The sequence below is a fragment of the Pyrus communis genome, chromosome 1, assembly GCF_041283825.1.
Source record: "Pyrus communis isolate YQ-2024b chromosome 1, ASM4128382v1, whole genome shotgun sequence".
In the NCBI taxonomy this organism is placed as follows: domain Eukaryota; kingdom Viridiplantae; phylum Streptophyta; class Magnoliopsida; order Rosales; family Rosaceae; genus Pyrus; species Pyrus communis.
The window spans coordinates 11,705,604-11,727,303 of NC_142565.1; the positions used below are offsets into that span (position 1 = coordinate 11,705,604).

The 21,700-nt window shown below is 35.3% G+C and overlaps 2 protein-coding genes across 3 annotated transcripts; one reads left to right on the forward strand and one right to left on the reverse strand.

The window, feature by feature from the left end:
• Positions 1–845: 845 nt before the first annotated feature.
• LOC137721476 (DEAD-box ATP-dependent RNA helicase 28-like) lies at positions 846–8,517 on the reverse strand. The gene is made up of 21 exons (XM_088697617.1): positions 8,268–8,517; positions 7,431–7,703; positions 7,218–7,304; positions 6,177–6,365; positions 6,020–6,088; positions 5,754–5,860; positions 5,403–5,481; positions 4,930–5,103; positions 4,646–4,794; positions 4,398–4,493; positions 4,173–4,275; positions 3,935–3,997; positions 3,391–3,452; positions 3,121–3,217; positions 2,846–2,964; positions 2,724–2,766; positions 2,486–2,587; positions 1,830–1,928; positions 1,661–1,735; positions 1,273–1,547; positions 846–1,092 (listed from the first exon to the last, which is right to left on the reverse strand). Exons 2-21 carry the CDS (start codon positions 7,668–7,670, stop codon positions 1,077–1,079), a joined length of 2,244 nt encoding a protein of 747 aa, XP_088553743.1. The 5' UTR covers positions 7,671–7,703; positions 8,268–8,517; the 3' UTR covers positions 846–1,076.
• A 1,112-nt stretch (positions 8,518–9,629) lies between these two features.
• Positions 9,630–14,083, forward strand: PRD3 (putative recombination initiation defects 3). 2 transcript variants are annotated; one of them, XM_088697634.1, is made up of 12 exons: positions 9,630–9,896; positions 10,725–10,875; positions 11,106–11,259; positions 11,463–11,597; positions 11,909–11,961; positions 12,052–12,255; positions 12,528–12,599; positions 12,695–12,750; positions 12,875–13,028; positions 13,303–13,384; positions 13,517–13,613; positions 13,819–14,083. In XM_088697634.1, exons 1-11 carry the CDS (start codon positions 9,832–9,834, stop codon positions 13,609–13,611), a joined length of 1,221 nt encoding a protein of 406 aa, XP_088553760.1. In that variant the 5' UTR covers positions 9,630–9,831; the 3' UTR covers positions 13,612–13,613; positions 13,819–14,083. The 2 variants fall into 2 exon arrangements, with proteins under 2 accessions (XP_088553760.1, XP_068314651.2); XM_068458550.2 differs by having other exon boundaries at positions 9,702–9,896; positions 12,686–12,750.
• The last annotated feature ends 7,617 nt before the right edge of the window (positions 14,084–21,700 follow it).

A 21,700-nucleotide genomic window follows, 5' to 3' on the forward strand; every position in this document is an offset into this window, starting at 1 on the left:
TCTTAAATTGAATACTAACTATTTCCTAAGCTCAACACGAGTACGATCACTATTTATTAAACTAAACATTGATACTATCACTATTTCTTAAACTGAACACTGACTATTTCTAGAACTAAACATGGCTACTATCATTATTTCCTAAACAGAGCATCGAGTATTTTTGATATTCATGAAACAAAAACACAATTTCAAGACACCAACAGATGCAACACATAGAATTTTCATTCACATATCCATAACTTTATAGAGTTTCATTCACATAGATCTTCCCTATACATCCAAGTTCGAAATTCAAATTGCCTTCCCGTTACCTTATCATGAATGACTTGAGTGGGTACACATTTTTTGTGTAGGGTTTGCGAATGACCTATATTGACAACGTATCTCAACCATATTGAAAGTATACTTAAAGGGGATTTGGGTTTAAGCCTGCCTCAAACTCAAATCCCTTTAAGTAGGGTTTTCAAGAAAAACATAGGAAACTGGATGACTTGGCGGAGTCATTTAACTTGCTTTGCAAGTGCCAGATGAAACTCAATCCGGAGAAGTGCGTCTTCGGTGTCCAAAGCCGAAAGTTCTTGGGATATTTGGTGACTCAGAGAGGTATCAAAGCCAATCCGAACCAGATAACGGCCATCGTTGAGATGCAATCCCCCAGTACAGTGAGGGAGGTCCACACGGGCAGAGTTGCGGCACTGAGCCGATTCCTCTCCGGATCAACATCGACTTTTTGAAACCCCTGTTCGTATCCCAAGCATCGCCGGTGTATTACGGCATGCCAGACATGGCCTAAAGCAAGCATTATCAATCCGAATCCTCGGAAAACACTGGCTCTTGGGATCTGACAAATTTTGCATCTCATAATTCAAGACCCAAAAAATAAAGGAACTAAGCACAAAATACATGAGATGACTTTTCAAGTTCTAACATAAATACGAAATCCATGTCCAAAATAAATAGACATTATAATCCTCTCTCCAACAAAGGATAATGTATTAGATAGATATGCATCATATCATAATATAGCTCTCCATTACACTTGAGCATCCACAACAGATGCTTCTTGTGCTCCTTTATCTGCGTTTGCACCTGAACAACGAAAACAATAGAGAGTGAAGCTTCATATTAAAGACGAGAAATATAAATACACATGTGAATACCTACAATCATGCGTGCGTTTTCAAGTGATGAAAATCCTAGACTCAACAAAAAAGATTGGACAAACATGAAACAGCAAGAAAGATGTACAAAAGCTAAGGAGCTGCATACCTTGAATTGCTCTTGAAGGAATTCTTGGACTTCTTCATTCCCGCCCCACCAAGCTTTCTGTTATGCTTCCTTTCAGTTATGTCACTGTGGAACAGGTCCCGCATCTCATCTGTTCTAGACTGAGTTCTTCGTGGAGGAAGATTACATCTCTTGCTAGACTTCTTCAAAGTCATGCCAGCATCTGTTGTTTTTTGTGCAGCCTTCATGGCTTTTGCCCGTCTGTAAGCAAGGTCAACAAGTGGCATTCCTGTCTTCTCTTTAAACTTGTCACTGCCCTGCAGTTCTTACTTACTGATTATTATGTGCTATTAAAAATTGTGTATGAAACTTCTCTGTGTGTCTGTGTGTGCTCGAGAGGGGGGAGTGGGGGTGGGAGAGAAGAACTTACTTTGAGCTGATTTTCATCCTCTAACATTTCTCTAGCTGCTTCCAATTTCCGGCGTATCTTGCGAGGCAAATTTTTCTGTTCACGATGGATCAAGTTACATGCTAAACAAAAAAACTACCATTGAACATAGAAACTGAAAAGTCAGACTCAGCTGCGATATTATAGTCACCTCACGCTCCCGCTTCCTCTTTTCCTTCATTTTTATGTCTTCGGCTTGCTGAGCACTGATTACATCATTTCCACAACGCTTTTCTCTTCCAAGGGATGCCTGTCGATGAAAAAATCACATGTAATGTTGTACTTTGTTACTTCCCATAAAAAAAAAAGTATTTGCAGTACAAAAATATCGTCTTAATGCAAATTAAGACCGTGTTCAAGATCTAAGATAGCACTAAATAGTGTTTCTTACTCCTATCAGCAAAAAGAACTAAAACGCAGGAGAATTGGGGAAGGTTTACTTGTATAAGAACCCACTATCCACTAAATTTCCTTACCGAATGCCACAACCGTAAGATTATTAATTTCCATATAGAATTGAATGGCCAATTGTTTTTTCTTTTTCCTTTCCTTATATATATATATAAAGAATCATGCATTTTAAGAGTCTCCACTGAATTACCGTGGGAAATTGACATCCCATAAGCTCCATTTCCCAAACATAAGCTCCATTTAATAAAAAAAACATCAAAGAGGAGATATCAAGGATATTTTTGCAAATATCAAATTCGTAGTCAGTTAAAATCAAAAGGAATCCCCAGTAAAAATAAAATAAAAGAAAACTGTATATGAATAAACAAATAATGTTGACAAAACAAAAGAAATTACCTTCGCTGCGTGCACTACCTTCTTCTTATCATTTTCTGACTGAAACCAGGACTTCTTCGGACGTGAAAAGATTTCATCTTTGTGTACTATCATATTCTCTGCCTGTAAAAGCCACAACATAAAATCAGAGCAATTACAGATAACATCAACATTCCTAGCAATGATTACAGAATGAAAGGCAATTGGACTGTAGACTGTGCTCACAAAAAGACAACGAAGGGAAGGCAGTGCTAAATACCTTTGTTACTTCCCTTTCAGCATCTCTTAGTGCTTGTTCTTCCCTGCACATATGCTCACAATTTATAACAGTTTCACAAGCGATAATTAAATAAGTAAACCACTGTGAAGAAAGACACAAACCTTTCCTCTAGAAGAATTGCAGCCACTTGATCTTCCATTTCCTCAATAACCCGGGACCACTTGGTAATTGATTGTTCAGCAACAATTGGACTCTTCAATTTTGAACCAACCCTTTTTTCCTATTAAAATCAAATTCCCCATGTAACAGATAGGTTAAAATCATAATTTTACAGAAACCGCCAACATCAGTTTGTAATTGGATAAGTTTTCTATAGCTACAAATGAAAAGGTTGATGCTGGAAAATTAAAATAAAATAAAATATATGAACCCTTACAATGGATTTTAATAGAGACCGGTCATTATCTGTCACAAAAGTTACAGCATATCCGTCTCTGCCAGCCCTTGCTGTACGTCCCACTCGATGAACATAGCTGCACCAAGAAACAGGAAAGATGGAAGTCAAAAGAAGCACAAAAGAGAATACAGTGGAATAGAAGCGCACACACCAGAAACAATAAAATTCTAAATGCAATAATGCAGTAACAGTACATTAGGGGTAGAACTATGATGAGCACATTGTAACGGTGAGAGATTCAGTCATTACCTTGAAAGATTTGTAGGACAGTCATAGTTGATAACAGTCTGAACACCATCTATGTCAATGCCCTACAGAAGTTAATGATTTATTAATTTCTATAAAGTAGAAACATTTTAATACTTTATGTAGTAAAAATACAGATGAAGAGATCACAATCCAAGAACCTCAACCCTCTCTCCCCTTGCCCACCAAATGCATATAGGATAAAAATAACATATGCAGGCTAACAAGAGGACTCCATGAGGGGTGGCGTAGTATAATAATAGATTATTACGGGCACCATATTCCGATAAAATCTGGCTGAAAAATTCATGTTAAGTTTTGCCCATCTCATCTCTTTATGTGAGAGTCCACAATCAATCAGCAATTTTTTAAATAGTGAATGTGTAATTTCCTACAAGATGCAGGCGCAGTATGGTAGTGACCTTAAGTATCGGTACAATGCCCAATATCAGCCAAAGTCTGAGGGAGCTAGATTAAAATACAAAGGCATGAGTGAACAAGATGCTCACTAACATCTAGCAGACAAGAAATGTGTAGTAGTTCTTACGCGGGCAATCAATTCAGTTGAAATCAAAAAATCAACTTCCTTCTTCCGAAAGAGTTCCAAAGCCTACACAAACAATAAAAAAGTAGGATTGCCATGGATTAGAACAAGGAAGTAAAGATATTATCGAGGGACTATCACATATATCGAGCATGTTGCAATTATATATGCATATATAGAACAATACTTCAGTAACTAATTACACAAAGAACCCAGACAAACAAACGGGCAAGTTACTCACATGTAGGCGCTGGGGTTGAGAAAGGTTTGCATGAAACTCAGAAGCTTTTAAGCCAGCTAACCCAAATAATATCATCAACCTATGCGCAGCTACTTTTGTGCCACTACCAGAAGATGAAGTATGATTATACAGAGAATAGATGAAAGATATCCAAGTTGTCAACCAATATAAGGAGGACTAAACTCAATTATTATTCATTAAGAGGATAACAGTTACCATACGAACCTGAATATGATCACTCTAGAAGTGAATGTCTTCGAACACAGTGCAAGTAGAACTGCTTCCTTATTTACTTCACGCATTCGTCGTATCCTGACCACCCTACATGACGGTAATAATGGCAACAGTCAAAATGGTAATCAATCCTACAGAATTTTTAATATACACATGCTAAAGATTGAATTATAGAGTCAAATTCTGCAACATATATCAGTAAAGTTTTATCAAAGCACAAACGAGTGTAAACGAATTACTCCTCCGTTAGTGCCACTGGCCGTTTAGCAGATGGGTCGGCTGAGAGACGTAGTGGCTTGGTAAGAGAAAGCTTGACAAGTTCATCAACTTCAGTAGTCATCGTAGCTGAAAATAGCATGGTCTGTCTCCTTTTGGGGCATAGACGAATCTAGCATGCAAACAATAAATTATGAACTGAAATACTTTGAAAAAAGACGACAATAAATTATGTTTTTTGTTTTCCAGAAAATCAGCTAAATCTCAAATGTTATCATCTATGCACCAAAAGAGGTCAGAAGCATACCAGCTCACGAATTTCAGCACTAAACCCAATCTCTAAAAGTCGATCAGCCTCGTCAAGAATTAGAACAGCAAGATCTTCCAAATCCACAGACATAGAATTGTGTAAATGATCTATAATGCGTCCTGGAGTAGCTACAACAATATCTGGCTTTGATCTCAAGGCTATCTCTTGTTCCTGATTAAAAAAATGGCGTCATTATGTAATGAGCGACATGGTAAGAAAATGACTCTCTTCACCAAAAATGATGAAAAGAAGTTGACTAGATGGCATTATGTAATGAGCCACATGAGAGATGCATTATGTAATGAGCCACATGACATATTAATATTACTCCCCAGAAAAGGAAACTTCTGTGATGTCTGAAAAAAAAACTAAGTAATCCAGTTACCATCATATTAAAATATGCAAGAGTCCCTATCGCCTCAAATCACAAAACTCAGAATAAGGCATAATAAAGCAAAAAAAAATCAAACCTTCATTGGAAGCCCTCCAATAGCCTGGCAACATCTGATATCCGTGAACTGAGCAAGTTTCTCAATCATACTCAGAACCCTGAGATTAGAGTGTTAAGATCCAAAACTAATTAGGGAAGACAAGAATAATAAAAGTTTCAAATAGGAATAAGATAATAAGGGAACTGAGGAACAATAAGAATACAATTACAATGAAATAGGCAATCAAAAATATTGACAAATAGAAAATGGTCATATGGTTGAAATAGGCAATCAAAAATATCCACACAAAAAAATATGGTCATTTAAATAAGAACCAAATCTACTAATATAAACTCAATAATAAGAAATGTTGAACGATGTTAAACTTACTGAACCCCAAGTTCCCTTGTCGGAGTCAAAACAAGGACCCTTATAGCTGGCAGCCGCTTGGGGCGATACAACAGTCTCTCCAAAGTTGGTAACGCAAAAGCACCAGTCTGTGCAAAAATGACAACAAATGTATAAACTGATTTGATCAAAATAGAAAATAAGCTATGATGTGAAGACAATTTTGATCCAACTAGAACCAATAGCACAATCCCTAACCACAACTGTTAGGTAACTATGTTAAAAGAGATCTCAACAAACTAATTTACCTTCCCGGAACCAGTAATGGCACTCCCACATATGTCACGACCAGCAAGGGCCACTGGTATGCATGCTGCCTACACAAAACCAAATAATTCAGTATAACTCATCTTATGGGAGAATAACAAGAAATGAATTGTCTGTCATTGGTATAGAATTCTGAACCTGAATTGGAGTGGGTTTGGTATGGCCCAATTTCTCTAAAGCGCGAAGCAAAGGGCGAGACAAGTTCAACTCCATAAATGAATTTGCATGAAACAAAACTCCCTCTGATGGGGCAAAAAAGGGCTTATTATTGTCATCGGCAGCATTAGGAGGAGCATCATCGCCTTCCTCTTTGTCTTTGTCTTCAGTCTGCTTATAATAATCCAAAAAAATTAACAAGCAACAATATTCATCATAATCAACATATAAAAAATCTATTAACACTCTATCTGCTATGATCTCCTTTACTAAATTGCACATCAATTTTGATACCATCAATGTTTTTTCCTTCCAAAGATGGATGAAACTTGGTTGACTATGCGGCCGATTCGAGTGTAAATAGAAAGTCTGGCATGAAAAACATCTTGAGAGACAATGTAGATATTATCCCGAGAATGTGAACAAAAGTCAAAAAATTCTCTGTGGGGATAAGAAAGGAGGTAAAAAGTTGGTTGCTAAGGTGTTCAACAAATCCGATTGTTTAAAAGCTTGTGTAGAGATAATTGTTATTAATGAGACGACATTTAGTACCGTTGAGCATATGGGGTTCAATCGGTTTATAGTGTTGTAATTCCATTGTTTTGTGTGCCTTGTAGGAGGACTCTTGTTAGAACTTTTTTTAGAATGTATGACCAATCAAAGGCTCGTTTGAAGAAAGAATGGAATGCACCCCAAATTTCTCTTACCACCGACAGTTCGACAAGCACTCAAAACATGAATTGTACGGTCTCACAGCACACTTTATTGATGATGAATGGAATATGTACAATAGTGTCATTAATTTTTGCGTTATTCCTACCCACTTAGGGACCACAACAGCTAAGTTGACTGAAACTTTTATAGGGTGTTGTACTGAATTGAATCTAAAGGATTTTAGTGGAGTTATAAATCAATACATTTTGAGTGAAATCTATACAGATATTAACAAGTTTGAAAGAATAATAAGTGGTTTAAAGCAACAAGAAACACGAGAAAAGAATAATAGGGGATTATAATTCTAACCTGAATTGGAGTGGGCTTCGCATGGTCATCATTAAAAGCTTCCTCCTGGTCTTCTTCATCACTGGAATCTAGCTGATTACAATCTTCCTAAACAAATCCACAACAACCAATGATATTTACTACACTGCACTGAAAAAGTTTGAGAATTTACATAAAATAAATTAATATTCAGTAGTCAAATAAAGTGGAATAAATAGAGGGTCAACTAGTTACTTGTTTGTTGGATTCGTTGTCTTCATCAGCAGTGTTATGGTGTGAGATTGGTTGCTGCTGCAAAGCTTTCTTAATTTTGAAATTGACAGAGGTGGTGCTTCCATGGGCATGGTCTTGGGAGACTATTTGAGAGTAAGATGCGAAGTCCCATGAGGATTGAAAATTGCCATCGCCAAGACCTTGCTCTTCATCGGAATATTCTTCATCGCTTGGGGGTTCAAATACGAAACTCGGAGTCATTGGTATAGTAGCAGGAAGGCTCTGCTTCAGCTTCTGTGTGTGTGTGTGTATATATATATATATGAGCAAATTGTTAGCTTTGATGGTGAAGAGCAGTTACTTGGGCAATATCGAAAGTTGACGCTTAGAAAATTCGCAAATCATTGTCAGAATATCACATTCTCAGACCAATACACAAAATAACACAAAATTCAACCTTTTTCAAAATATCAAAAAATATAAAAAGAAAAACTGAAATTCAATGTCTCAGCCGTAAGAACAACAAAAACATAAAATAACCAAGAATTCGTCCAAAAATTACCGAACACGAGCAGAATTACAATCACCCTAATCTCAGCAACTAAAGAAAAGGGTGACCCCAAGATAACAAGGTTGGTCAGGAGGCCGAACGGTTTATTGTACGTGGCCTAACCAACGCAGGAGGCTGTTTTCACGACTCAAAACCTTTCGGTCACGAAGTAGAAACTTTTCTGTTGCGCTAAGACTCGCGCTCAAATCTCAGCAACTAGTCAAAATAACTAAAAAGTTTGTGAAGAAGTTCAAACGAATATATTATATATACATATACATGCAAGAAGAGATGTCGTCGTCGGGTACCTGTAGAGGTGGGGTGGGCACGGTTCCGGTTCCGGTTCCGTTTGCTCGGTTTTCAATTCTCCCAACTTATACCTCAGATTTTAGAGAAATTAAAATTTCCGTCGGTAGTCCTTTTCGATCCCAACTCTATGGCGGCTGTTTCGCGGCGACGAGACGACGTGAGAGAGAGAGGGAGAAATTTTTATTTTTTATTTTGTTGCAAGAGAGTGAAAGAGATGAGCGGGATGAGACGTTCGTTTACGTTCGGTTTGGGCTATTAGTATAAAGCCTAATACAATAGATTAAAAAAGATGGAATACTATTCAAAAGAGAGTTTGAACTAAGTTTATTTTAACAAAAAAAATTATCTAATAATTTTATAATTTATTTAATATAAAAGGCCTGAAATTTAACGAAAATAACAAAATACAATATGATAAGGACAAAAACTAAAGCCTCATGAGTAGGAAAAAAGTCGACATGCAAAACCTTTTTTTTTTTTTTTTTTCCAACCAACGCCCCTGACAGATATCCCATTTTGTCAGCTAATTTCATTAGAAATAAACTTCCATTTGTTTACAAGCATGCCACTACCTCATTAAAGCCTGACCGTAGCTAATATTGGAGCAGAAACTGACCAATTACAACAGGTGCAACGCCCGACGAGGACATTTTAAGCCCTTCATCGATTTCTTCTAGACGACTGGGTTTCGAACAGGAGAGACGTTTATGATGGGAAGGAAGTTTGAAATCGCTTGCGGGAGATGGAAAGTCTTGGGCGAATGATAGACAAATTTAAGAAGGTAACTGTCTTTGCGAATGATAGACAAATTTAAGAAGGTAACTGTCTTCGAGAAGAGAGAGAGTTTAAATTGAGAAAATTTAAAACTATTATCGGGTACTGTTTTGATTTAATGATAGATCATTTACGGTCGGTTTCACTCTAAGCTTATTTTGATGAATTTGTTTTCAACCGCTCATATTTGATCTAACGGATCAAATTTGGTCCGCACCTTAGAATACGTGATAAGCATCTTATGTTAAAGAGAGGATTCTCGTCGGATCCTCCAATCACATTCATTTATCGTACATCGTGCAGTCAGTTTTCATTAAGTACTATTTATATTCAATTTTAAATAAATAAAAAATTATAATAATTTTTTACCGCACGATGTACAATAAATAGATATAATTGGATGATCTTTAGAATTCCCACAAAGATGATCCTCATTCTTCTGTAGCTAGTCAAATTTCGAAAGGCTTTTAGACTCATAAGCCTAAAATATTGGATCAATAATGGGCCACAGTTAATTGTGATCGTATCTCGGCCCATTAAACCTGCCGGGCAACTCTCAAATCCCTTTCCCGCCAGGCTGCGAATATGAAGTAGCCCTCGCAAAGCTCTGATTCTTCACAACCCCTGCGGCGCAGTCTTTCAAATTCAAAAATCTCAAACCGTCAGATCGTTAGTCTTTTGCCAATCAAAGGTCGATATCTCTTCAAATCTTCATAGAGTTTCAACTCCGTTTCGATCTCCAATTTCCGTACATACAAACGGGCCTCAAAATCGTACTGATTCGAGCAAATGAAGTTGAAGATCAACAAGGCCTGCGATGTCAACTCCATCTCGGTCCTTCCTCCTCACACAAGGTTCGGCTATCAGTTTTCTAAAATTTCAATCGCAATGTTCTGTTTGGTTCCCTCGAAAACGCAGGAAAATTATTCTCAGAAATGTCGAAGTTCAAATATTTAATTTTCAATGTTTCATGAAGTTTTCACTTAACGAGCTTGTTAGATTCGATTTTTCGCTTGCTTATTGTATTTAGATGACAAATTCTCTAGGTTCGATCTAAGTTCTGCATCCTTTCATGCACGAGAGTTCTGTTTGGCTCGCGAGAAAAATGTAGGAATTTTTTTTTAGAAAATCGAGTTTTGAATCTGTAGCGTCTTATCACTTAGGATTTTCACTTATTGGAGTAAACTCTGAGCTTGATTTTGAATTTTTCTTATGAATATTAGGTTTGGTTTGTAATTCACAGTATCTTTTGTTTGATTTTTATGGTAATATGCTCGGAAAAATAAATTTTGAGCTGTGAACCATACGAATTTCAGTCGCTTCGAGTCCTAATTGGCTCTCTGTTTGATCACGGAGAAAATATAGAAAATTGAAAGAGGTTAAGATGATTGGATTCACAGATTTTGTTTCACTAAGCCTTTCGTTGTAGGTATCGATTTCACTTTCTGATGGGAAAAGAAAATCTAACATTTCATTTTCTTTCCAATATACTCACAGCAACGTACATCTATTTATGTGAAATTCTAGCAAATACGTAACAAATTAAATAGTTAAAATATTAATTGTGATTAGGCTAATACTGTGGATTTTCCTGAAATCTTGTCATCGATATCTTATATATATATATATATATATATATATATATATTTTTTTTTTTTTTTTTCTTTTAAATTGCTAAGCAGGAGACCAAATGCTGTACCAAATGGACCACAAGCAGCGCAGCTTCGCTCTCAACCATCAGAGCAGTCATTTTCTCAGGGACTCTCATCTCAGCATAACATGTTTTCTCAACTCTCTCAGAACTCTCAGTGTGATGTTCTCACGAACGATCAGGTTAATTCTCGTTTCAGCTTCGAGCCAAGTGTTAAGCTCTTATATGCTTGTTATTGAAGTGGAGAAAAAGAAACTCAAGTTGTGTCTTCATCATTTTATTTTGATGAACAGACAATTCAAAGAAGTAGATACCATTCACTGTCATTTCTTTTACTCAGAACTTAGTTGGATTGATTATTGGACTCTGTTCTCATTCGAAAGTCTTACTTCTGTTCATACTATCTCTGCAGAGGTTTGGCTCTCAAGAACGAGAGAATTCTGTGAAGAAAGTTGCTTACTTACCCCCAATTAGTCATGCACGTGACGAAAGTCAATTGCAGATCTCAAGATCTTCCACCAACCTCATGCGCAAGTGGAGTTCCGCTTCTGTTTCAGATCATCGATGTAAGTTTCATCCAAAGTTGGACACGATTAAATAGTGTCTAGAAAGGCTTTTAAGTATTGGTAACGTAGTTTGTGTGAAGTACTACGAAAGATTGTGACGTTTAATTTGTAACTGGGTAAGCATAGCAGGCTAATGAAATTCTTGCCCTTTATTCATACGGTGACTTTTAATGGGAAACCAAATGTCTTACATGCCTGAGCAGGTCAGAATAGTGAGGAGTTTGAACACCGGATTGGAGTGATGGAAACTTCATTAAATAAGTTTGGAATGATCTTGGATTCTGTCCAGCGTGATGTAATGCAAGTAAACAAAGGGATGAAGGAAGTTTCTATGGAGAGTGAGTAATCTATTCCTCTACATACTGAATATATAGGAGCTGAAGAGAAAATATATTATCTAAAGCTTTGAAGTTGAATTGCTCAGCTTAAATTTAATTTATTTGTTCCATGCTCTCATTATTCTAAGTGTTAAATTGTTCTAACTTACTAACATTTTTAAATAAAGAACATTCTGAGCGATAGGACTTACATATTACTTGTTAATGGGAAAATATATTTTGGAAAAACTGATCTCGACTGCACTTGGTGTCAAAAGTTTCTGATCCTATTAACTTCAAATATTATTATACTTTTTTCAATTTTAATTCAGTGGAAGCAATGCGGCAGAAGTTGATGGCGCAAGATAATTCATTGCACTTAACGGTAATGGCGCCCACATAAAGTCTACAGCTTAGTTGCTTCACGCATCCATGATTCTGGACTTTCTAACTAAACTGATATGAGGTGAAGCAGATTAAGGGGCAAGAAGACTTCAAAACTAGCCTTGACGGAGGCATCAAGTCTATTTCTGAAGAAGTCAGCAAAAATACCTATCAAGACAAATTACAGGAGATTTTCTTGGTGCTTTCAGCTTTACCAGAAAAGATAGGAGTCACTGAAGCAGCTTTACTGAAATCACAAAACAAGCTGCATGACTCCTTCATCAAGGAAATGCAGGTCTGTTAGATTTATATGATGGAGAGCTCTGTGACACGTGCAAACATTTATCATTTTGAAATCATCGATTTTGAAATCCTAAGTTTTCATTGAGATGAGATGGAGCAAGTGTTTAATAAACTTCCAACTTTTTCTTTCTTTCCTGACACAAGAAATGCTTGAACTTTCCTATTTCCAGACATTTACTGTCGAGCCATTGAACTTTCGGTAATTAAACATTCCATGTGTAGGAGGCTATTCAATCCATTTGTCTCATCTTTGTTTGCTTGCAGAAATTGTTTTGCACCAAGAATCAGAGTACCTCCACCCAAAATTGTGAAGTACCCACAATACTTCCACCACAGGTGACTAATATTTCCATTTACGTCTCACTTACGTACTCAAGCATTCGTGGGCTATGATTTGTTACCGGAAAATTTTTTATACATAGAAAATGCAGGGTTCTGCATATCCTGCGTCTGCCCTTCTACAAGGAAAGCCACAGCCCATTAAAAGGTATGAGAGACAGTGTCAATATTTGTTTCGTAGAAATTTAATGTTCTTATATTATTTATTTGAGATAGAGGTGCATTGATCACCAGTAGCACCATTCTTTAAAAAACCCTTCTCTTGATTTCAGTTCAGCTGTGCCTCCGAAGGTTGGTGTGCAAGCAGTTGTAGTTCCAAAGACAGAAAGAGGAGGCTGGAAGTCTGTAAAGGTGGAAACATCTACCTTGAGCGATAATGGGTTCCGGCAAGTACAAAAGCCTAGCAGATTTACTTCCATTCCACAGGTAGCCTTTAATTTTCGTTTCTCGTTCTCCCTATCTTTTGTGCTGATTAGAGAGACAGTATGCTCTCTGATTTATTCATGTTTCTGGCATTAAGGTGATTGGCTTAATTATAGGTGTGAACTGAGTCATTTCTCTTATTGCACTTGAAACAAACCTTTCCCTTCTATCTTATGTACTGCATAAAAGTCTTTTCGTTACTCATTGGGTATTAGTTACACTTTAGTTACCGTGTCTAGTATTGTGGTCCGTAAGGTGATGACAATGCATGATGCAGGAAAGGGAATGCAGAGTTATTATTGAATCAGACGAGGAGATTGATGGAGCTTTTTCCTGCTTGTTTGGCGAGAAGGAAACAGGTATTTTTGTGAAAGTGCATTTGCAGTATCCATTAAATTTTACTATGCTGTATCTTTACGCGTATGTAAGCATATAATTGTTACGCTCAAAAAGTAATTGTAATTGTATTCGTTTCCTTTGGGGAGACGTAGATATGGCTGAGGAGGTAATGGAAGAGACGGAAAGGATCTTGAGAAGGGCAAGAAGGCGAAAGAGAAAATGCAGCAACACTATAATTATTAACTGAAGGTAGACTGTTACATCTATAAGAATTTTTTGCAAACACAGTCGTCCACGAGTTGGTTGAGTGATTGAAACCAATTGATTAAATCAGGAATCACCGCAATGCTTAAACTAATCAACGGTTGTCAGTTGCTCACGAACAACTCACAGTTGGATTCTCGTCTCTTTTCTTAGCTGATTTATTGCTTTGTGCCTTTTGCTATCTGTACAGGCAGTGGATGTCTCCTCCCATGTGCCGGGGCATAACCAATAACTGCAACATCAGGTGGTTTGATCGCTTTTGGTATGTCCAATTGTTCGCTTTCTTTTTCTTCCCCTTTTAAATCAAATGAACTGATAGATGTTCCTTGGGACCCATATAGATTGGCTAAGAAGTTAGAGTTCAAGCCACCATTGTTGTAAAAATTTGAGAATTGATCAACACTTTACAGTTCACACAAATGTTATCTGGCAGATTGGCAGTTCTTAGTTGTCAATTGCAGGCCCATATATCCTTGGTGGGTTTGGGTTCTTAAAATGCTAAACTTGGGCTCTGTTTTTTAAGAGCCCACAATTTTGTAGATTTCATTCTAACAAAGGTAGCAATTTTAGTACTTTCAGTTTAGTTTTGTGAACTATTATTAGCACCTCAAAAAAATTATTTCACATTCTTCATAAGTGTATTTTTCTTTCTAATTATAGAAAGTTTGAAGTATAACATGAGAATTTTTTTAGTGCCAAATTGTTACTCTTTCGTAAAAAGGTTCTTCTTGAATAAGTTTCTCAAAACATCATTTCATAGTGAAAAACACATGGAGTCCCGCATGTCTTGTTCTCTTTGTGATTGGATAACCAGGGTTTTATGGTCTTTTACTTTTTCATTTGATAAGAACAGAGGAAAATAAATTTTTTTGTTGAAAGTCGACTTGACAGTGAGTGACGTTGTGTTTATTAGTTATTTGGCGAACAAGTTACAAGAGTATATACATAAGATCCTCGACTATTATTGTTGCCACCGATTGTTATTGAGAGAAGAATAAAAGTCAAATCCCCTACCAGTAAGCCCTAACCAAACAAAAGCTTGACAAAAGATCAATGCCTAGTTGCCTACGATGGTCCCAATCCAGTTGGACACACGCGATAGAATCAACAACGGGCGCGCGGTGTGGGGTGGGGTTTTCGTTATGTTACCTCAAACCGAAAATAGGAATTCTGAATTCTAAATCGAAAATTTTTTAAATGGGAATTTGAAGACCAATTCTAAACTAAAATTTTGGTATTTTTAATTTTCAGGATTCTCAAAATATTTTCGGTATTTCGGGATGATTTGGTTTTCCCAAATTTCATACAAATTGAAATAGCAATCATTCATAGCAAATTAAATTAACATGTAACCAAAATAAAATAAGTAACAAACAAAAAAGCAAAAAAATAAGTTACAAACCTAATATGTTTGAAAACTAACAATACAATTTTTTGATTTCGTGTTGAAGAAATAGACACATTTGTGGGAATTTCATATCGGCAAATGTGGCAATAAAGGGCTATGGTTGCTGCCTATAGACCACATCAATTATATTGCTACTAGTGGTTAGCAACATTTCAAATAATATATATATATATGTAATAATTATATATAATATTTTGATTCGGTATGAGATTACTGAAAAATTGAGTAGACAACATATAATTTTGTACCAAAATTTCGGGATCGATTTGATATTTCATCCTTAAATTTTTGGAAATTTTGATTTAGGATTTTTTTGATTTGAGATCAGAATTTTTTTTAATTTGATTCGAAATTTTTGGAAATTTTTTCCGGCCTAGAATCAACTCGGAACTGTCCCAATTTTTTGTGTCGGTGGACGATCCCTCTGCAAAACCAAGACGTGTGACCAATCTACCAATTACAACCTCTTTTAATTCTTTTTCAGAATAAGGACAATATATTTTTGTTTTGTAAACAAAAAACCACATAAAATAAATAAATCATCATTGTCATTTAAGAAACTGATGAAAAATGATAAAAATCCAAAGGCATAGGGCCCTCCAAAGACCCACGCGTCACACGGCTATTTCCCCGTCCTCCTTTTTCCATCATTAACTCCTAATAAAATTTCAAAAGGGTTGCTCTCCTATTTTTTATTGTTTTTCAAATAGAATAACCGGTGAAAAATTACGGTTATTCATTTATTTCAAATAAATTACTTTAAAGAATTAGAATAAGGTTCTTTTTTAATGTTTGTTGTAATGAGTGGTGATTAGAATTCTAAAATGTTGTTTACAGGACGATTTGCTTTTGAGTTCTAAAATGTTGTTCATAGGACGATTTGCTTTTGTTTTGTCTTGTTTTGTTTTGTTATTCTTGTGTGACATATAACTTGTCTTATTTGGTTGGTTCTATGTTTATATAGTCAACAAAGCTAGATTTCAATTATACAATATGCCATTAGAAGAATATTTCGAACCTTATCCTCTATACCCTTCATCTTATTTTTATCAATTTAATGATGTAACAACAAAGCTACCTGCCCGTCTCATCTAACCGCTGTAGAGAAAAAAGATTCTCAAGCAGATGGTTTGTACCGCGTCTCTCGTACACCTAAGACATAGGTACCGTTTGGTACGTGGGACGGGACAAAACAGAGTGGGACAAGGCGTTCCGTTCCACGTTTGGTGTGCCTAAAACGGGTGGAACGAGCTGTTCCACAGAACGAGTTTTGGGTGAATTTTCGTTCCACCTCACCCCCTGGAACGACTCGTTCCACATCCGTAGAACGCAAAATTATAACCTCTCTGTCTCCTTCTTCTTCCTCCTTGTTTTCATCCGAGAGCATCTTTGCTCCCGCTCCATTCCGTTCCGTCCTGTCCCGTCCCGTCCCATTCCGTTCCGTTTCGTCACGTCCCGTCTGCATACCAAACGATACCATATAGAAGAAGACCAATGTTTTTTTATTTTGGTGTAAAACGGATTTAGGAGCTAAACAAAAAATTAAACAGCAACAAGTTTTAGACTTAAAATTTTTAAAAATTTGTATATTAATAAAATTCTGACTCTATCATTAATTTCATGCGGCAAATTTTATCACTCAATCATCAATAAAATATTACTCTTGATAGGTAAACATTTCCCAAACAAAAGATCCAAATAATCATAAAAAATTAAATTAAATTAAAACATCAAAATCGTGGCGAAAATTTCCATAAAGCTTGTAGTTGTCAAGTTAAATTATGGGGAGGATTCCGATGCTTCCTATGGTGGCCAGTTCATCACACTCGTACGTATTATATAAAGCAACTAGTCTATATTTACCCGCCAAAACTTCCATTGCCTCCTCGAGTGTGCCATGCAAACAAATTATGAAACTTTTGCTTTAAGGCATTGGATTCTCAAAAAGATGGAGGGGAGCATCCAATGCTTGAAGAAAGAGCAATGTTGGGGATCCCCAAATTTGTCACAAGGTACTTACAACGTACAACATGATAAATTACAAGACTGCATTTTTACACACAAAATGATACTGCAAGAAGAGGAACTAATCACAGAATGTCGACTGCATAGATAAATATTGTTGATTGTTGATTGCTAATTTATAAGTTATTTAGGATGAGAATTCGGTCGAAGCACATAATAGATAAACCATAACTATTAAACATCGGACATGTCATTTAAGTAAATCATTTGGTAAGAGCCTTATATAATAACCTCCAAACCATAAGTAACACAAACGTAAATTTCAAATTTGGCTGCTCTAATGAGATGATGGCCAAATTTGATAATTCAATCTCAACAATTTTATTGACACTAAAGGAAAACCAAATTATGTTAAAGTTGCACCAAATTAACCAACCAAAAAAAATAATAATAAGTTGCACCAAATAACCCATTACATCTTTAAGCAACAAAGCACTATTTATGAACTGAAACCCATTCGTTGAAAAAAAAAAATTGAAACCCTATTCTTTTTTTTTTAGGGTTAAAATTAAAACTTTTGTGCAGCCTTGGATTGACCAAACTAGGACAAGCTTAATTACTTAACACCAATCTCAGTGTGGACTATGATGTAGAACAAATGGTGGATAAAAGAGGAAATGGACTGTCATAAGATAAAAGGACGAAACCACGAGTCTAACTCACCACTCTGTTGTGATATACAATGGATTTGAACCATCCAGGGTCGTTTTAGCCTCTAAAATAATGTTTAAAGTTTCGTAATAAAAATCTTACTCTTCGTTTGTCGTCCTATTAATGTTTAGTTAAAGTTGTTTTAATTCCTAGAAGTCCTTTGAGTTGTTCCAAACATTTATAATCTTTATTTAAGTCACTTGTATGTATCAATTGTAATTTTTCAAGAATGAATCAAATATAACCTTTGAGATTTCTCTAAATTTTCTGTTGATTCCAGACTTCATTCTACAAGGGATTAAGTTAGTAAACCTTTGATCGCTTTGTGTTGTGTTAGACTAAACATGATATTTAGGCCATTTAAAATGAGAGGCCTAAATAAAATTAATCCAACCTAATCCATACAATTAATCCAAACCAAGTCAATCCTATGCATCAAACGTGTCCTTAACTTGCTTCTATTTTTCCTTCCAAATTAATAGAAATTTTATAAGTAAGAAGGAAAGTTGAATGATAAATCCAAAACAAATTGTCTCCCTTTGCATGAGTGGTGCGCTTGTGGTCCTTGAAATTCCACTAACCCTTAATATACATTTCTTGTATATCTTCAAGGGCAAGAAAGACAAAAAGCTGCATCATTGGTTGCTCTCCCTGTCACTCTTCCTTCTCGACCCTTTCTCTATTTGACTCTTTTTATATAAATACTAAACTAATTTTTGTTAATTTTGTTTGGTTATATGTGTCATACAAGACTGACAGAATCATATAAATCAATCTCCATCATTGTGACTCTAGGGGAAAATTAGAATTTTTTTTGGATGGTGTCGGTCACACGATCACGTAGTATTACAATTTAAGTTTTATGATATGAGATAGATGATATTGTTAATATTTCATCGATTTATAAATTCATAATATATATTAATAATTAAATTTATATACGTAATAAACTATGAGTGATTTGATAACACTATATAGGGATGTGACTGTCATTCCGATGATTTTCTTCAAAAAAACTTATTTCCACATTGTGTAAGTCAAGATCAATTCGTTGGTATGGCCGTAACACAAGCACATATTGTGAATAAAAACAAAAATATTTTTTGATATTGTATTCTGAAATGTAAATATGTCACCCCATCTATATTATAACTTGTAAATTGATAATAATATTATGGTAAATTATAAAAACATCCAAAATTAACAAGAGATTTGGTGATAAATTTAATGTTAGCTAGGTAGTAGTGATCCCTTAAAACAAAAAAAAAATCCCAAATAATCCAAAACTTGGAGATTGTCCTCAATAGGCAATTTCCATTGTCCAAACACTTGTGTGTGTTAGTTGGCATTGTTAATGTGTCATTGGTATTGTGTGATGAGATTAGAGGTCAAGTTTTACAATTTGTATGTTTTTACCCACCCCAACACCTAATAACATGACATAGGAGGGATGAAATTAATTTTAATAATAAAAAGAAACATTTCAACTCCAAGTTGTTGTCCCTTTACTATTGGTTTCCCTCCCTTTTCTAAACAAAAAAATTGCCACTTGATCAGTTTTTAATTCAATTGTGCTACCCAACCTTTTTCATTGGGTTTTGACACCTTAGTACTATGATCTAGTTATATTACTTTTCACTTGTAAGTAAGAGATCTTAGATTGATTCTCGTCAAAAGCGAAGTTAAACCATATCATTATGACAAGCTCATTGTAAGACTTAGCCCACTACCCCACTCCCTTAATATAAATATTATCGTTTGTTCCAAAAAAAAAAAAACTTTTTCATTATTAGCCTTGTTTTAATCAAGCTGGTTAAAAAAGTAAGCTCAACTCGTTTCATTCAAGTTCGAATTTTCCTTTTTTATTTTCGAAGTTTTGGATTGTTAAATTTTTTGACCAAGTTTAAAGAAAAAAAAAATCTCAATCGGGTGCATGTCATACGTTAGAGAAGAATTTTTATTATTTATTTAATAAGTTCCTATGAATACGAGTGGCGTGTGAAATCATTCAACGGACATTAGGGTAGAGGCAAGGTGGCACTTTGTCTCATATGGGCCTTTTGATTAGACAATAAATCAGCATTGAAGTTGGTAAAGTGTGTGTGGTTTTGGTGGACCCAGCTGCTTTCCCATGCAGTAGGGCCCAACTGAACTGCCCCTTGAGGCCCAACTGCTCCTCACATGCACTATGGACAAGCATTTGGTATCTCAGCTCTAATTTGCCTACCTTTTATATTTTTCACTGCCGACGAATGTTTACATGCATTTTCCCATGCAAATTCTTGTCCTATTTTTTTGGGTGCTGTTATCCACGCAGTTATTTTTATTTCTTACATTCATCTTAATTTTTAATTGTCGGATCGAATGAAAGGAAGAAAATCAATAGATAAAAATTAACAAGAATGTGTGTAAATAGTACTACATTTTTTGTTCATAATATAGAGTAAGTAATTCAAAGTTTGTCTTACCTTACATGCATTAAATTTACTACTGAGGTAAACGACATGATTGTTGGAGAATAGATCGTATAGCAAAATGATATACAATTAATATATGAAAGTCTTCATCCTTAATATCAGCAAAGCTTTTGTAATAGCACTCAACACTTAATAATATGTGGTTAAGTTGAGACATCGTATGTTTTTTTATGTTGTATTACTTGGACATTATAATTCTCTTATAATTAAATAATATTAACTTTTTTTTATCGGATGTCCCCGAAGGCACCTTTGAAATATTTTTTTTTTTTTTTGAATGGAAAAAGTGAATGAAGAGTTAAATATTAACAATATGGCTTCTTATGAACAAATTAAAAAGAAAACACAGTTGTTTTCTGAGGGCCAAGGATTCAGGTGTTTTGTACTTTCTTTAGAGCCACCACAGCTTGAATTAGAATTCAAATTGCAGGCATCATTTGATATAATTACTTGAAGACAAAGGTTATAATTGGGTCAAAGAGTACTTAATTAGTGTCGTAATTCACTTTATGTAATTGTGCTAGTAAAAAAGACCTTAGTTCGCTGTTCAACTAGCACCTAGCGTCTTTTAAAACTTTGTGTGTGTCAGTATAAATAGAAAACGTTGAGTATATATAAATAGGATATGCAAATAATAATAGCATATCTTTCAAATTTCAAAGCAGACAGACAGTTAGTTGTTGATGCCTCAGCCAGTCAGCCTCACTGCAGGCTTCCAATTGAACGACTTGAATCCATCCATACATTAAATCACAAGGACGACTCGAATGTTTTTACCACCATGCCCACTGGCCCAGTGTTTAATCTTCATCCACTGTTTTATTCTGAAGTACCACTGTCTTTTCTTTTTTTTCATTTTTCTTTCATAGGAAAATATATAACATTGTTAAATTTGCATGCAAAACATTATTTCAGTATATATGATGTGTAATACATACAAGAACTTCGTGGATTTATATTAGAGTTGCGTCGAGAAAATCTCGCGTCTACTTAATAAATAAATATAGTATAAAAAATGCAAATTTACATGGTTTAAGTAATTAAATCATGGTAAGAAGGATTTTTAGTCAAAATGGTTCATGAGATTTAAAATCGATAAAAGTGATCTCCGATTTTGTTTACCATTTTGGTCATTCTGTGAAAAATCTCTGTTGAATAAGGAATAAAAAGAAAAAAAATACACTCAAATTTTTGTCAAATCATTTTGGCCTATTGTTTATTAAATTGAAAGTATTTTTGTCATTTGGTCATTTATTTAACATAATTTTTTCAACAATCAACCATGTCAACAAACGCTATCGAATTTTTAGTGGTGAATTGGTTACTCGCCTAGATTTTAGATTTTGAGCATTGAATTTTGAAATCTGAAGTCTGAACTCTAAACTCAAGGTTTATTGTATGTCATAGCCAAATAATCTACTACGTCAATAAACGCTATCAAAGTTGAATACAATTGAGTATAAGTGAGAATATGGTTATGCCTAAACTCATGACGTAAGGAACAATGGGAT

Excerpts from the sequence above, each read along its gene's own strand:
- PRD3 (XM_068458550.2), top strand. The coding sequence starts at position 9,832 with ATGAAGTTGAAGATCAACAAGGCCTGCGATGTCAACTCCATCTCGGTC. Across the intron at positions 11,962-12,051 it reads ATAATTCATTGCACTTAACG|ATTAAGGGGCAAGAAGACTT; the intron begins GTAATGGCGCCC and ends GAGGTGAAGCAG. Across the intron at positions 13,029-13,302 it reads GATTTACTTCCATTCCACAG|GAAAGGGAATGCAGAGTTAT; the intron begins GTAGCCTTTAAT and ends TGCATGATGCAG.
- LOC137721476 (XM_088697617.1), bottom strand. The coding sequence starts at position 7,670 with ATGACTCCGAGTTTCGTATTTGAACCCCCAAGCGATGAAGAATATTCC. Across the intron at positions 4,494-4,645 it reads CCAGTGGCACTAACGGAGGA|GGTGGTCAGGATACGACGAA; the intron begins GTAATTCGTTTA and ends ACCGTCATGTAG. Across the intron at positions 3,998-4,172 it reads CTCAACCCCAGCGCCTACAT|GCTTTGGAACTCTTTCGGAA; the intron begins GTGAGTAACTTG and ends TTGTTTGTGTAG.